At 43.0% G+C, this 16,632-nt stretch overlaps 1 protein-coding gene across 1 annotated transcript in view; it reads right to left on the bottom strand.

The window, feature by feature from the left end:
* Positions 1-2,812: 2,812 nt before the first annotated feature.
* radx (RPA1 related single stranded DNA binding protein) overlaps positions 2,813-16,632 on the bottom strand; it is a 100,279-nt gene continuing 86,459 nt past the window's right edge. The window contains exons 15-17 of the mRNA XM_068047142.1: positions 15,321-15,611; positions 5,985-6,173; positions 2,813-3,167 (exon numbers count right to left, since the gene is read on the bottom strand). Of these exons, the coding sequence (XP_067903243.1) occupies positions 3,043-3,167; positions 5,985-6,173; positions 15,321-15,611 (605 nt within the window). The 3' untranslated portion in view covers positions 2,813-3,042. The remainder of the gene's footprint in view (positions 3,168-5,984; positions 6,174-15,320; positions 15,612-16,632) is intronic.

The raw sequence follows: 16,632 nt of genomic DNA, 5'->3' as shown, positions 1-16,632 counted from the left end.
AATGTCCTTAAGGGAAGGAAATCTGCTGTCCTTATCTGGTCTGGCCTACATGTGACTCAAGACTCACAGCAATGTGGTTGACTCCTAACTGCCCTCTGAAATGGCCCAGCAAGCCACTCAGTTCAATAGCAATTAGGGATGGGCAACAAATGCTGACTTTGCCAGTGACGCCCACATCCTATGCAAGAATGAAAACAAACTTCACCCAAGACTAGTTTTCATTTGTCAGCTTGGACAGTGAGTGTCAACAAGCTGCTCCTTCAAACAAGCATCAAGGTCCAGCTAACCCTGTTGTTTAATTATGTTTTCCAGCATGTGTCACTGCAGAAAGTGGGCATTGGTGCATCTCTGTCAGGGACTGAATTTTGACCCACTCTATGCTCGTATGGCACAGAATCACACGAGGACTTAATCACTGAACAGAGGAGGTCTCCTATTTAGTTTTTTTTCGACAGACCTATGTTGGAATTGCATGTTGTATGTTTGATGTACACACATTCTCAAACACAAAACTATGAAGATGGATACTGGATCCCAGTGCTAAATTTTACACCTCAGTTATAGAAATAAACAGGAACTGAATTAATATATAATTTTACTTGCCACTATAAGACATCATTTTTTTCTTTAAAAGTTCCTTGGTGCATTTCAGAAAGTCAAAGATGGCAATACATCTTCCAGATTACTTTACCATAGTTGCAAATAGTGGTGATGAAAATCACATGGCAATTGGCAGCCTGATGAGGTGAAAGTGTCACATACTTCATCAATATCATTCACATTAACTGGAACTGGACTTTTCAAAAATAATGCAATGTCAACAAAAAAAACTTTTTTTAAAAAAAGCAAGAATATTAATAAACATATTGCATATTCTATCAATTTTCTTTTTGAATTGATCTTTAAATTCTTCCTTCCCAAGATTTCCCAATGCAGACCATCACAATGCAGTAAGTGAGGGCTGAATTCCAATTGGGTTGTTTACTGGCTGCTTTGATTTTTAATCAGTTCTTGGGATGGTGTCAATGGGGGCAAGGTCCTAGGCCCAACCATCTTCAACTGCTTCATCAATGACCTTCCTTCATTCATAAGGTCAGAAGTGGGGATGTTCGCTCATGATTGCACAATGTTCAGCACCATTCGTGACTCCTCAAATACTGAAGCAATCCGTGTAGAAATGCAGCAAGACCTGGACAATATGCAGGCTTGGGCTGATAAGTGGCAAGTAACATTCATGCCACACAAGTGCCAGGCAATGACCACCTCCAACAAGAGAGAATCTAACCATCTCCCTTTGACATTCAATGGCATTATGATAGTTGAATCCTCCACTATCAACATCCTAGGGGTTACCATTGACCAGAAACTGAAGTGTAGTCGCCATATAAATATTGTGGCTACAAGAACAGTTCAGAGGCTAGGAATGCTGCGGCGAGTAACTCACCTTCTGACTCCCCAAAGCCTGTCCACCATCTACTAGGCAGAAGTCAGGAGTGTGATGGAATACTCTCCACTTGCCTGGATGGGTGTAGCTCCAACAACACTCAAGAAGCTCGACACCATCCAGGACAAAGCAGCCCACTTGATTCGCATCCCATCTACAAACATTCACTCCCTCCACCACTGATGCACAGTTGCAGCAGTGTGTACCATCTACAAGATGCACTGCAGCAATGCACCAAGGCTCCTTAGACAGCACGTTTCAATCCCGACACCTCTATCAACTAGAAGGATGAGGGCAGCAAATGCATGGGAATACCACCGGCAAGTTCCCCTCCAAGTCACACACCATCCTGACTTGGAATGATATTGCCGTTCCTTCACTGTCACTAGGTCAAAATCCTGGAACTCCCCTCCTATTAGCACTGTGGGTGTACCAACCCCACATGGACTGCAGCAATTCAAGAAGGCAGTTCACCACCACCTTCTCAAGGGCAATTAGGGATGTGCAATAAATGCTGGCCTAGCCAGCGACGCCCACATCCCATGAATGAATAAAAAAAAAATTGTTGCCCTAAATGATGGTGACCCTTTCTCCTTGAACTCTGCAATCTTTGTGGCAAATGTGCTCCCACCATGCTGTTTGGTAGTGAATTCCAGTATTTGTGACCCAGTGACGAAGGATTTCCAAGTCAGGATGGTGTGCGATTCAGAGTAGAACTTGGAGGTGATGGTGTTCCCTCTTGCCCTCAGTTGTGGAAGTCTTGTGGCTTGGAGGCATTGATGAAGTGAGCTTGGTATGTTGTAGATAGTACATATTGCAGCTGCAGTGCACTGGTGAATACTGAATTCGGTAGTGGGTATCAATCAAGTGGACTGGCTTGTGTTGGATGTTGTCGAGACCTTGGAGTGTTTTTGTGGCTGCAACCATCCAGGCAAGTGATGAGTCCTGCAGCATACTCCTGACTTGAGTCCTGTTGATGGTGGATAGGATTTGAGGGATCAGGAAGTGAGCAGAGGCCCAGCTTCTGCCCTGGCTAGCCTTTGTGGCTAACACTAAGGCAGCTTAACCAGCAAGAGAGAAAGTCCCAAAAGTACGGAGCTGGAATTGAAATCAGGTGTTAGCATAAACATGCAATAACATCTTGAATTTTAGTTTTCCCAATCAGTTCACCAGCTAGATACCATAAATCAGGGAGGTGAGAATCATTAAGAGGGGATTCTTATCTAAGCTAGAGCAGAGAGCTTGATTTTAACTGCATTACACAAGGATATTTGCTGGTACACAGCAAGTGAATACATTTCTCTGTTGTGAGAAGGTGCAGCTCAAAACTCGCAATAGGCTTCATTCTATTTTATTCTAGGAGACTGATTTAATCAAGATATTTATTTGAGAGATAAAAGTCTGAATATATACACACCCACTGGTGAAAATTTATATTAATATATACTATTACAGCAAATATTTACCACACAGCATTCAACTTGGCATTGTCACTCTGAGGTGGTTACTGGAGAGGGAAACACTGATCAAGATCTAGAAACTATGAATGGAAAATGGATATTGTTGAAATACAGTCATTAAAATGATTATGGACGACTTCATTCTGTCACTCTGTATATTTTGTTTAAAATCACTTCAGACTTGTCCCCACCATGATGGCACAAGTCTAGGACACAGATCACATGCAGACTGTCCATATCAGCTGCTGTCTTTACAATCTGATCTGGAAGGAAACAATACAAAAGATTCTTAGTGTTTAATAATGTTGCCCCATACGCCAGTCTAAACATCAAGCAAGCCCTGAACATTAACATTCAAATTATAACATTCTCTTCAAAGCAGTTTATCTGCAAAAGGAGACTAGCATTCAAAATTATAAGGGGTTTTGACAGAATAAATAAAAAGAGAATGGTTTCCACCGGCAGGAGGGTCAGAGGACACAGATTTAAGATAATTAGCAAAAGAACCAAAGGCTACTTGAAGATAATTTGTTTTACACAGTAAGATGTTGTGATCTGGAATGCACTGCCTGAAAGAGCAGTGGAAGCAGACTCAGTAGTAACTTTCAAAAGGGAAATGGATAATTATTTGAAAAGGGGAGGTGGTGGCATAGTGATAATGTCACGGAACTAGCAATCCAGAGGCCCCAGGCTAATGCCCTGGGAACATCAGTTCAAATCCTACCATGGCAGCTAGTGGAATTTGCATTCAATTAATTAATTTTTAAAAATCTGCAATTGAAAGCTGGTCTCATAAAACTATCAGTGTTGTAAAACCCATCTGCTTCACTAATGCTCTTTCGGGAAGGAAATCTGCCATCCTTACCTGGTCTGGCCTCCATGTGACTCCAGACCCACAGCAATGTGGTTGACTCTTAACTGTCCTCTGAAATAAAATAGTCTGGCAAGTCACTCAGTTGTCGAGGGCAATTAGGGATGGGCAACAAATGCTGGCCTTGCCAGTGATACTCACATCCTTTGAAAGTATATAAAAAGAGATTTGCAGGGCTATGGGGAAAGAGCAAGGGAGTGAATTAATTGGATAGCTCTTCCAAAGAGCCAGCACAGGTGTGATAGGCCAAATGGCCTCATTTTGTACTGCAGGATTCTATGATAAGATACTGATTCTGACAGTGCAGTAAAATCATCTGAGAAATCTTCAATTGCTGTACTTGCAGGGTTATATTCTCCTCTTCAGAGCTTGAGTATAATACAATTGGGTGGTGCGCTGCATAATAAAAAATAAATCGTATGGGGAACATGCCCACCTGCAACACAACCCCAACGCCCACCTTTCTGCCCAGCAATCATATCCAAGTTTCCTGTATGCACTCCAACAAGACAATGCTTTATGCCCCAGTGTAAGAGGAAACTCTGCCCCATAGTTGCTACCTCACAGTAGAACTGCCAATTGCAGCCTCAATTCAGCTATGACACACTGAAGTGTTGAGCTCTTTTCCTTCATATTGGCTTATTGCCAGAACCCCAAAATACTTTGTTGAAATTTTAATCAGTACATTCACTTAAACTGAAGGTTGTAGTCACCCAAGAGACCAGCAATTTTATGCAACAACTTAAGTTTACTTAATGTCTTTAAGCGAGTAAAATAACCTGAGGCTTTACACAGGAGCGTAATCAGACAAAAAACTGACACCCAGTCAGAGGAAGGACAGCTAACCAAAAGCTTGGTCAAAGAGTTAGGTTTTAAGAAACATCTCAAAGGAACTCCCTATTCCCCAGTTCACTGAATTTAAAATGCCATTTCTCATTTTCAAATCTTTCTGTGGTATTATCTCACCTGATTTCCAAAACCTCCTCCATCAATTCTTTGGACCTGACAATATTCTGTGCATTCCCCATTCCTTCACCCCTTCAGCTGCCTCAGTCCCAACTCTCCTAAACCTTACCACCTCTCTCTCCATCTTTGAAAACATTTCCAATCCCAACATTTCAACCAAGCTTTCAATCATCTTTCCCTCCATGGCTCATCATTTGCTCCTTTATTCCGTTACAACACACTAAGAGGTATTTTCCATTTTAAAGGCACATAATAAATGCAGTTGTTGTTCAAGGCGATCACAGCTAAGGCAATCCTGTTCTACATAGAAGTGTGTATTCCCATTAGGGTGGGGGCACAGGGTAGAAATTACAAAATCCTCTTTAGTGCAGGAACTCTGGCTGATGCTCCCTTCCACAATACATACATCACATCCTCAGGGAGATAAGGCCACCAAAGGTGTTTGAAATCCCCACTGCCCCCAGTACGATACTGTTTATATCTGTCAGAATGCACGTAACAATCCGCACAGAACTACTGCCTGTGTAAAAATTATCTGCATTTCAATTAGTCAAAAGGAATAAAAAAAGCAATTTGCATAAATCACAAAAAGCTTAGGCTTAATCTATGAAACTGGACAGTGCTTATCAAAGAAAGAACTTGCATTTATATGGCACCTTTCACAACCTCAGGACATCCCAAAGTGCTTTACAGCCAATTCAAAACACTTTTGAAGTGTAGTCATTGTTGTCATGTAGGAAATGTGGCAGCCAACTTGTGCACAGCAAGCTCCCACAAACAGCAATGTGATAATGACCAGATCATCTGATTTGATGATGTTGGTGAAGGAATAAATATGCTGGCCAGGATATCAGGGACAACTCCCTTGCAATTCTTCTGGTGACGTGGAATCTTTTACGTCCTTCTAAGATGGCAGGTGGAGCCTGGGTTTAGCAGCTTATCCAAAAGATGGCACCTCCATTACGACTGCACTCCCTCAGTACTGCACTGACATGTCAGCCTGGACTTTGAGCTCACGTTTCTGGTATAAGTCTCAAACTGACAACTTTCTGACTTGGAGGCAAGAATGTTACTACAGCGCTACGGCTGACAACTAAAGAAGTGTTTTAATGATCGAGCAAATGGTGCAGACTGGTGGCATCTGGTTCAAGTGTTGCACATCAGTGCTACAAGACCAGAGCCAACTGATTAAATCATGCTAAGCCTTTTATTCAGTTCAGTGTTGAGATCCGGCTGTTCTTACCTGGAGAGGAAGACGCTTGCTTTTGCTGATTATTATCTGTGGTCGGTTCATCACAAACATAACCACTGGCCATAATGGAGGCTAGTGTGTTATCATGAATGTCCACTGATAGACCCAACATGCGGTGACTCTCACGACTCTTCACAGCTGGTAGAAACACAACGTCAACTGCTGTCTGATGATTGACACCTGCACCAGAACAATCATACATTAATTCAGACACATCAAAATTATCTGCTGGCTGGTCTAACCTGTAATATCCTCACATATCAGTCCGTTTGCCACCAACCTTGCATCTATTGAAGAACACATCAGATAAACTGAACAAATGAAAAAACTTTCAAAAAAATGGCCAATTCAACAAATGGCCCTAAAATTAGATCCTAATGCATGCATGCATAACCTGTTTGAATTTTTTCTCTTTGCCATATTAACAGAGATGTCAAATTATTGAATGTCATTTCTGAACTGTCATTTTGATTACAACCTCAATGAGCACAGTTTTTCCTCTGTGTCTGAAGTGAAAATTGAGGCCAGGAGCAAGCATGCCATGTAAAGTGTGTCTATTGTTCCTCCATGTTGTCAGAGACAACAAACCTATGATTGACACACAAGTAGCTGTTGCACAGGTGGGATCTGCTATTTTTGCTGCCTGAATGCAGACTGGATGCTCAGTTGGACTTTGCAGCTCTGAAACCTCAAAGAACAGTACAGCACAGGAACAGGCCATTCGGCCCTCCAAGCCTGCGCCGATCTTGATGCCTGTCGAAACTAAAACCTTCTGCACTTCCGGGGACTGTATCCCTCTATTCCCATCCTATTCATGTATTTGTCAAGATGCCCCTTAAACGTCGCTATCGTACCTGCTTCCACCACCTCCCCCGGCAGCAAGTTCCAGGCACTCACCACCCTCTGTGTAAAGAACTTGCCTCGCACATCCCCTCTAAATTTTGCCCCTCACACCTTAAACCTATGTCCCCTAGTAACTGACTCTTCCACCCTGGGAAAAAGCTTCTAACTATCCACTCTATCCATGCCACTCATAACTTTGTAAACCTCTATCATGTCGCCCCTCCACCTCCGTCGTTCCAGTGAAAACAATCCGAGTTTATCCAACCTCTCCTCATAGCTAATGCCCTCCAGACCAGGCAACATCCTGGTAAACCTCTTCTGTATCCTCTCCAAAGCCTCCACGTCCTTCTGGTAGTGTGGCGACCAGAATGGCACGCAATATTCTAAGTGTGGCCTAACTAAAGTTCTGTACAGCTGCAGCATGATTTGCCAATTTTTATACTCTATGCCCCGACCGGTGAAGGCAAGCATGCTGTATGCCTTCTTGACTAACTTATCCACTTGCATTGCCACTTTTAGTGACCTGTGGACCTGTACGTCCAGATCTCTCTGCCTGTCAATACTCCTAAGGGTTCTGCCATTTACTGTATACTTCCCACCTGTATTAGATCTTCCAAAATGTATTACCTCACATTTGTCCGGATTAAACTCCATCTGCCATTTCTCCACCCAAGTCTCCAACCGATCTATATCCTGCTGTATCCTCTGACAATCCTCATCACTATCCGCAAATCCACCAACCTTTGTGTCGTCCGCAAACTTACTAATCAGACCAGCTACATTTTCTTCCAAATCATTTATATATATTACAAACAGCAAAGGTCCCAGCACTGATCCCTGCGGAACACCACTAGTCACAGCCCTCCATTCAGAAAAGCACCCTTCCACTGCTACCCTCTGTCTTCTATGACCGAGCCAGTTCTGTATCCATCTTGGCAGCTCAACTCTGATACTGTGTGACTTCACCTTTTGTACCAGTCTGCCATGAGGGACCTTGTCAAAGGCTTTATTGAAGTCCATATAGACAACATCCACTGCCCTTCCTTCATCAATCATCTTCGTCACATCCTCAAAAAACTCAATTCTTCACAAAACCACGCTGCCTCTCGCTAATAAGTTCAGTTGTTTCCAAATGGGAGTAAATCCTGTCCTGAAGAATCCTCTCTAATAATTTCCCTACCACTGACGTAAGGCTCACCGGCCTATAATTTCCTGGATTAACCTTGCTACCCTTCTTAAACAAAGGAACAACATTGGCTATTCTCCAGTCCTCTGGGACCTCACCTGTAGCCAATGAGGATACAAAGATTTCTATCAAGGCCCCAGCAATTTCTTCCCTTGCCTCCCTCAGTATTCTGGGGTAGATCCCATCAGGCCCTGGGGACCTATCTACCTTAATGCTTTGCAAGACGCCCAACACCTCCTCCTTTTTGATAACGACATGACCCAGACTATCTACACTCCCTTCCCTAGACTCATCATTCACCAAGTCCTTCTCTTTGGTAAATACTGATGCAAAGTACTCATTTCGTACCTCGCCCATTTCCTCTGGCTCCACACATAGATTCCCTCCTCTGTCCTTGAGTGGGCCAACCCTTTCCCTGGTTACCCTCTTGCTCTTTATATACGTATAAAAAGCCTTGGGATTCTCCTTAATCTTGTTTGCCAATGACTTTTCATGACCCCTTTTAGCCCTCCTGACTCCTTGCTTAAGTTCCTTCCTACTTTCTTTATATTCCTCAAGGGCTTCGTCTGTTCCCACCCTTCTAGCCCTTACGAATGCTTCCTTTTTCTTTTTGACTAGGCTCACAATATCCCACGTTATCCAAGGTTCCCGAAACTTGCCAAACTTATCCTTCTTCCTCACAGGAACATGCTGGTCCTGGATTCTAATCAACTGACGTTTGAAAGACTCCCACATGTCAGATGTTGATTTACCCTTAAACAGCCGCCCCCCAATCTAAATTCTTCAGTTCCTGCTTAATATTGTTATAATTAGCCTCCCCCCAATTTAGCACCTTCACCCGAGGACTACTCTTATCCTTATCCACAAGTACCTTAAAACTTACGGAATTATGGTCACTGTTCCCGAAATGCTCCCCTACTGAAACCGACCACCTGGCCGGGCTCATTCCCCAATACCAGGTCCAGTACGGCCCCATCCCTAGTTGGACTATCTACATATTGTTTCAAGAAGCCCTCCTGGATGCTGCTTCCAAATTCTGCCCCATCCAATCCCCTGGCGCTAAGTGAGTCCCAGTCAATATAGGGGAAGTTAAAATCACCCACCACTACAACCCTGTTACCTTTACATCTTTCCAAAATCTGTCTACATATCTGCTCCTCTACCTCCCGCTGGCTGTTGGGAGGCCTGTAGTAAACCCCCAACATCATGACTGCACCCTTCCTATTCCTGATCTCCACCCATATTCCCTCCTGCTAACTTTAGCTGTAGTTTGTTACTGTTCCCGTTACAAAAAACATAGATTTTCAGTATTTAAAAAAGGTTGTGGCTACACCCAGCCTCTTAAGTTCCTCCAAATCAAGTCCAAAGATCAAATATTTGGGCTGCTTGACGTGTGCCTCACACCATATTAACAGTGGTACCTGCATTCTGAAGAACTAAGTATCAAGGATAATACCAGAAGTGAGAGGATATACCTATCAGGAAAGACTGAACAGGCTTGAGCTCATTTCTCAAGAAAAGAGAAGGCTGAGGGGTGACCTGGTAGAAGTCACAATACAGACATGAAGAGCTGAATGGCCTCCTTCTGTGCTGTCAATCTTCTGTACTTCCATTATGAAAAGGTTTGGTAGGGTAAAAGGACAGAGGTCATAAATATCAGATCGTCACCAAAAGAGAAAGTTCTTTACCCAAAGAGTGGTGAGAATGTGGAACTCACTACACGGAGTAGTTGAGGTGAATAGTATAGATGCATTTAAAGGGGAATCCAGATAAGCACAAGAGGAAGAAAGGAATGGAAGGGTCTGCGGATAGAGTGAGATGACGAACACAAACACCGGCATAGACCAATCGGGCCGAATGGACTGTTTCTGTGCAGTAGACTGGCTGTAATTCAATGTAATCAAAGTAAGTTTAAATGCACTTTTGTTACTGAGTAAACTACCTGTTAAATCACTTTCAGTTTTCATTATGTTAACTGAAGTACAAGCTCCTTTAATTAGAACAACATACTTGTCCTGGTTTTCAAACCCTTGCTTTGCCCCATCCTAACTCAGTGATCTCTAGCCCTCTGTCCCTGGATGTGTCTTGTGTTCCTCTGATACTGGGTTATTCCCTGCCCCATACACAACTGCTATTGACTGCTACTTCAGCCACTAGACCCCTTCTTTCTGGAACTCCCTCCGGTGTGCTACCACCCAGCTTCCAAACAAACACTTCAAACCTCTCCTCTTTGACTGTGCTTCACCCTTTGAACCCTTTTCCAGTTTCCCTCTCTTCGAGTCATAAATTCTTTTATGGGCCATTGAGTACATGCTGGCTCTCCACAGAGCTAATCAGTCAATCCCACACCCCTGTTCGATCTCCGTAGCTCTGCAAATCAATTTCCTTCAAGTGGCCATCCAACTTCCTTCTGAGGTCATAAAAGCAAAATACTGCGGATGCTGGAAATCTGAAATAAAAACAAGAAATGCTGGAACCACTCAGCAGGTCTGGCAGCATCTGTGAAAAGAGAAGCAGAGTTAACGTTTCGGGTCAGTGACCCGAAGAGTTCCGAAGAAGGGTCACTGACCCGAAACGTTAACTCTGCTTCTCTTTTCACAGATGCTGCCAGACCTGCTGAGTGGTTCCAGCATTTCTTGTTTTTATTCCTTCTGAGGTCATTGACTGTCTTTGCTTTCATCACCCTTGTGGGCAGTGAGTTCCAGGTCATTACCACCCTCTGCGTAAAAAAAGTCCTTTCTCACAATGCCCCTGCATCTCTTGCCCAAAACCTTCAATCTGTGTCCCCTAATCCTTGTATCATTAGTTAATGGGAACAGTTTTTCCTTGTCATAAGGTCAGAAATGGAGATGTTCGCTGATGATTGCATAATGTCCAGCACCATTCGCGTCTCCTCAGGTACTGAAGCAGTCTATCTAGAAATGCAGCAAGACCTGGACAATATCCAGGCTTGGGCTGACAAGTGGCAAGTAACATTCGTGCCACACAAGTGCCAGGCAATGACCATTTCCAACAAGAGAGAATCTAACCATCTCCCCTTGACATTCAATGGCATCACGATCGCTGAATCCCCCACTATCAACATCCTGATGGTTACCATTGACCAGAAACTGAACTGGAGTAGCCATATAAATACCGTGACTACAAGAGCAAGTCAGAGGCTAGGAATCCTGCAGCGAGTAACTCACCTCCTGACTCTTCAAAGCCTGTCCACCATCTACAAGGCAGAAGTCAACAGTGTAATGGAATGCTCTCCACTTGCCTGGATGGGTGCAGCTCCAACAACATTCAAGAAGCTCGATACCATCCAGGACAAAGCAGCCCACTTGATAGGCACCCACCCACAAACATTCACTCCCTCCACCACCGATGCACAGTGACAGCAGTGTGTTCCATCTGCAAGATGCACTGTAGCAATGCACCAAGGCTCCTTAGACAGCATCTTTCAAACCCACGACCTCTACCACCTAGAAGGACGAGGTCAGCAAATCCATGGGCACACCACCACCTGCAAGTTCCCCTCCAAGCTACACACCATCCTGATTGGAACTATATCGCCATTCCTTCACTGTCACTGGGTCAAAATCCTGGAACTCCCTTCCTAACAGCACTGTGGGTATACTTACCCCACATGAACTGCAGCGGTTCAAGAAGGCAGTTCACCATCACCTTTTTAAGGGCAATTAGGGATGGGCAATAAATGCTGGCCTAGCCTGCGATGCCCACATCCCCACAAATGAATAAAAAAAATTGGTATATATTGCCTCTCCCTATTCCTTCTACCAAAGTGCATCACCTCACACTTGTCTGTATGAAATTCCATCTGTCACCTGTTTGCCCATTCTGCCAGCCTATCTATATCCTGTTGCAGGCAGTTCAAATCATCCTCACTGTTTGCTGCACCTCCAAGTTTGGTGTCATTGGCAAATTTTGAGATTCTTCTCTGTATTCCAAGATCCAAATCATTTATATATAGCAAAAAAGCAGTGGTCCCAGCACTGACACTTGGGGAACACCACTGTCTATCATCCTCCAGTCTGAAAAACAACCATTTATCACGACATGCTGTTTTTTGTCCTTAAGTCAATTTTTTATCCAATTGGACACTGACCCTCCTATTCCATGAGTCTCAGTTTTGTTAACCAGCCTTCCTTAAAATCCATATAAACAACATCTATTGCATTCCCTTCATCAACCTTCTCTGTTACTTCACCAAAAAATTCAATTAGATTGGTCAAGCATGATCTGCTTTTTGAAAATCTGTGCTGGCTATCTTACTTAACTTGAACCTCTCCAAGTGTCTGTTGACTTTTTCCCCCTGATTATTGTTTCTAAAACCTTATCCACCACTGATGTTAAACTAACTGACCTGTAGTTGCTAGGACTGTCCTGATATTCTTTTTCAAATAAGGGTGTCACATTTGCCACTTTCTAATCCTCAGGCACCTTCTCCATATCCAGGGAAGATTGGAAGATTATGGCAAGCCCTTCTGTTATCTCCATCTCCACTTCCTTTTGCAACCTGGGATGCAAGCCATCCGGACCAGGTAACTTATTTACTCCATGCATAGCCAGTCTTTTTAGTACCTCCCTCTGTCAATTTTTACCCTATCCATTGCCTCTACTCTCACTGCTTCTACCGATATTTTGTCAGATTGTACTTCCTTAGTGAACACTGATACAAAGTACTCATTAAGTATATTAACCTTGCCCTGCACCTCTAAGCATATATTACCCTCTTTGTCCCTAATAGGCCCCACTCCACCTCTAACTACCTGCTTACTATTTACATTTCTGGGTTCCCATTTATGTTAACTGCCATTCTATTCTCATATTCTCTCTTTGGCAGTCTAATTTTCCTTTTCACCTCTCCTCTCAACTTATTATATTTGGCCTAGTTCTTACTTGAAAAATTCACCTGACATGCATCATACACCACCTTTTTGTTTCATCATAATCTCTATTCCATTGTCATCCAAGCAGCCCTGTTATTGGCTTCCATACCTGTCATCCTCGTTGGAATGTACCTAGCCTGTACCTGAAACATCTCTTTCTTAAAGATAACCCATTGTTCCGATAGAGCTCTTCCTGTCAGTCTTTGGTTCCATTCTACCCTGGCTCGATCCCTTCTCATCATATTGAAATTTGCCCTCTTTCAATTGAGACATTCTACCTTATTTTGTTCCTTGCTTTTCAAAATTACGACTCTCTCTTACCCAAGAGTGCTCTGACAGACACTTGGTCCACTTGGCCCACCTCAATTCCCAGCACCAGATCCAGAAATGCCTCCTTTCTAGTTGGCCTGAGAACATACTGATCAAGGAAGTTCTCTTGAACACATTTCGGAACTTTCTCCCCCTCATTACCCTTACTCTAGAAATATCCCAACCAATATTTGGGTAATTAAAGTCCCCCCCCCACAATCACCACTCTACAGTTCTTGCACATCTCCGTGATTTCTTTGCAGATTTGCTCCTCTTTCTCTCAATATTTGGAGACCTACACTTCTAGTAATGTGATCATACCTGTTTTGCTCCTCAACTCTAACCAAATGGATTCCTTCTGTTTGGTATTCACCAATTTCTCTCCCAGCACTTTTTTTAAAAAACACCTTTATGTACGTGAAGAATACAACACAAATCTAAGTTGCCAAATTCCACTTTATCTCCTGTGCTCATAAAGTTGCATTTCCCAACAATATCTTTGTCAATTTCTACACAATTTCATAAATTTACCATCAACTAACCAACCTCACAGTCATCTCCCCACCTTTAAGGAGGCATCGATTAGGAACAAATCATCAAAAACATCAGCTACTTGATCAATGCAACATTTAAATAAAAAAATCATTACAGAATAGTATTTTTAAATGCATTATTTTGATAAAGTCTCCCACAGGAGGTTGGTTAGCAAAATTAAAGCACATGGGATAGGAGGCAATATACTGGCATAGATTAAGACTGGTTAACAGGCAGAACGCAGAGAGTAGGAATAAACGGATCATTCTCGCGTTGGCAGACTGTGACTAGTGGGATACCGCAAGGATCAGTACTTGGGCCCCAGCTGTTCACAATATATATCAATGATTTGCATGGGGGGACCAAATATAATATTTCCAAGTTCGCAGATGACACAAAACTAGGTGGGAATGTGTGTTGTGAGGAAGATGCAAAGCGGCTTCAAGGGTATTTGGACAGACTTAGTGAGTGGGCAAGAACATGAATGTGTAGATGTACAAAGGGACCTGGGTATCCTTGTCAATAGGTCACTGAAAGCTAACATGTAGGTGCAGCAAGCAATTAAGAATGCTAATGGTATGTTAGCCTTTATCACAAGAGGATTTGAGTATAGGAGTAGTGAAGTCTTGCTTCAATTGTATAGAACCTTGGTTAGACCGCACCTGGAGTACTGTGTGCAGTTTTGGTCCTCTTACCTTAGGAAGGATTTTATTGCCATAGACGGAGTGCAACGAAGGTTCACCAGACTTGTTCCCAAAATGGAGGGACTGTCCTATGAAGAGAGATTGGGGATACTGGGCCTGTATTCTCCAGTGTTTCGAAGAATGAGAGGTGATCTCATTGAAACCTACAAAATACTTAAAGGGATAGACAGGGTAGGTGCAGCTAAGATGTTTCCCCTGATTGGGGAGTCTAGAATCAGGGTACACAATTTCAAAATAAGGGGGAAGCCACTTAGGGCAGAGCTGAGGAGAAATTTCTTTACTCAGAGGGTTGTGAATCTTTGGAATTCTCTACCCCAGAGGGCTGTGGAAGCTCAGTCATTGAGTATGTTTAAAGCAGAGATTGACAGATTTCTAAATACCAATGACATAAAGGGATATAAGGATAATGTGGGAAAAGGCATTGAAGTGGATGATCAGCCATGATCTTATTGAATGGTAGGTGCAGGCTCGATGGGCTCAATGGTCTACTCCTGCTCCTATGATCCTAAATAGAAAGGTTTGCATTTATTTAGTATCAGGTCATTTGTCTTTTATTAAGGTTTTACTTGAATTATAAATATTGGCCAGGATACTTAGTCCCTGCTCTTCTTCAAAATAGTATCTTTTATGTCCACTTGAGTGCAGACAGGGCCTCATCCAAAAGATGGCACCTCTGGCAGTGCAGCGCTCCCTCAGTACTACACAGGAGTGTCAGCCTCTGGGTTGTGTGCTCAAGTCCCTGGAGTGGGACTTGAACCTACAACTACTGACTCAAGAGCCAAGCCTGACACCACGTACATTATTATAGTGCACTCAACGTATAATTCATGCTTTTTACTTATGTAGTAGTACGTACCAACTATCGTCACACTGTAGTAGCCATGGTTACATGCAGATGCAAAGCTCTGAAGGTCCATATTGGAGGTGGCTGTACCTGGCCTGTACACTGCAGCCTGAAGGTTATATTGCTGCTTGAGGAAGTCTCTATGTTTATAGTTAAATTTCCGTGGAACGCTCTCGGGAAGGAGCTGACCAAAGTGCAAGTGCTCAGACAGATGTTCTCTGATCTCTGGCCATGTACTGCTTTTCCATGTATACCTAGAGGAGCCATCAGCAATAGTCCCTGCATTGCATCTTTCATGTTCATCTGAAACAGTAAAAAAATCAATCAAAAACAAACCTTTCACCGATATGACGTTCATTTTGAACAATGAGTTAATCACCTTACAATATTCCTACATATACAGGGAAATATGATTAATCTTCCTCTTGATGTATGCTACCAGGAGATGTCAAGATACTGCACAATGCAGAATAAGTTGCAGTAATGTGCTGCCAAATACATTCAGTAATAGGGCAAGTCCACTGTGTTACGTGAAGATATTAACTTCTAATTCTTTGCCAGTCTTTGCTCACCTTTCAGCTGTATTATACAGGTCATTTCCACACTAAGCAGAGCAAATTAAGCAAAAATAGAACTAAAAAACTATAGTGTAAGGAACTGAGTGAGAGGTGAAGGCTGATATTGAGGTGCGAGTTTCCCAGTCATCACTAAGCTGATTAACCGTACTCTTGTGATAAAAGATGCATAACCAGATCTTGCTTCATAACATTTTCCCCAGTTAGGTTCTATCCTAAATGAAAAAAAAGGAAACAGAAGACATCTATTTATACAGTGCCTTAACAATGTCCCAAAGTGCTTCCCAGCCAATGAAGTACTTTAGATGTCTAATCGCTGTTGTCATGTAGGAAATGTGATGGCCAATATATGCACAGTAAGCTCCCATAAACAGCAATGAGATAATGACCAGTTTTTTTCAGTGATATTGGTTGAGGGATAAATGTTGGCCAGAAAACTGGTGGATGTAAAAGATTCCCTGACGCTATTGTGCAGACTAATGCTTATCCCTCAACCAACTTCACTAGCAATAGAGGGCTGGATTTTCCCTACAGGGGCAGGAAACAGTGTTGACAGGGCCTCATCCCCCTTTAGGGGAACAGTCACTCATTGGGATTTTCACTGCCCATGTGATTGGCATGGAATCATGTTCCCGATCCAATTAAGGGTGGCAGGTGGGCTGTCAAAGCTGAAGGGCTGATCAGAGGCCTTCCAGCTTGAGAGGAGTAGCAGGCTGTAATGACAGGTAAGTAACTGAGAGGGCACTTCA

This window comes from Heterodontus francisci, chromosome 15, assembly GCF_036365525.1.
Source record: "Heterodontus francisci isolate sHetFra1 chromosome 15, sHetFra1.hap1, whole genome shotgun sequence".
Taxonomy (NCBI): Eukaryota; Metazoa; Chordata; class Chondrichthyes; order Heterodontiformes; family Heterodontidae; genus Heterodontus; species Heterodontus francisci.
This window is presented reverse-complemented; position numbering and strand designations above follow the sequence as displayed.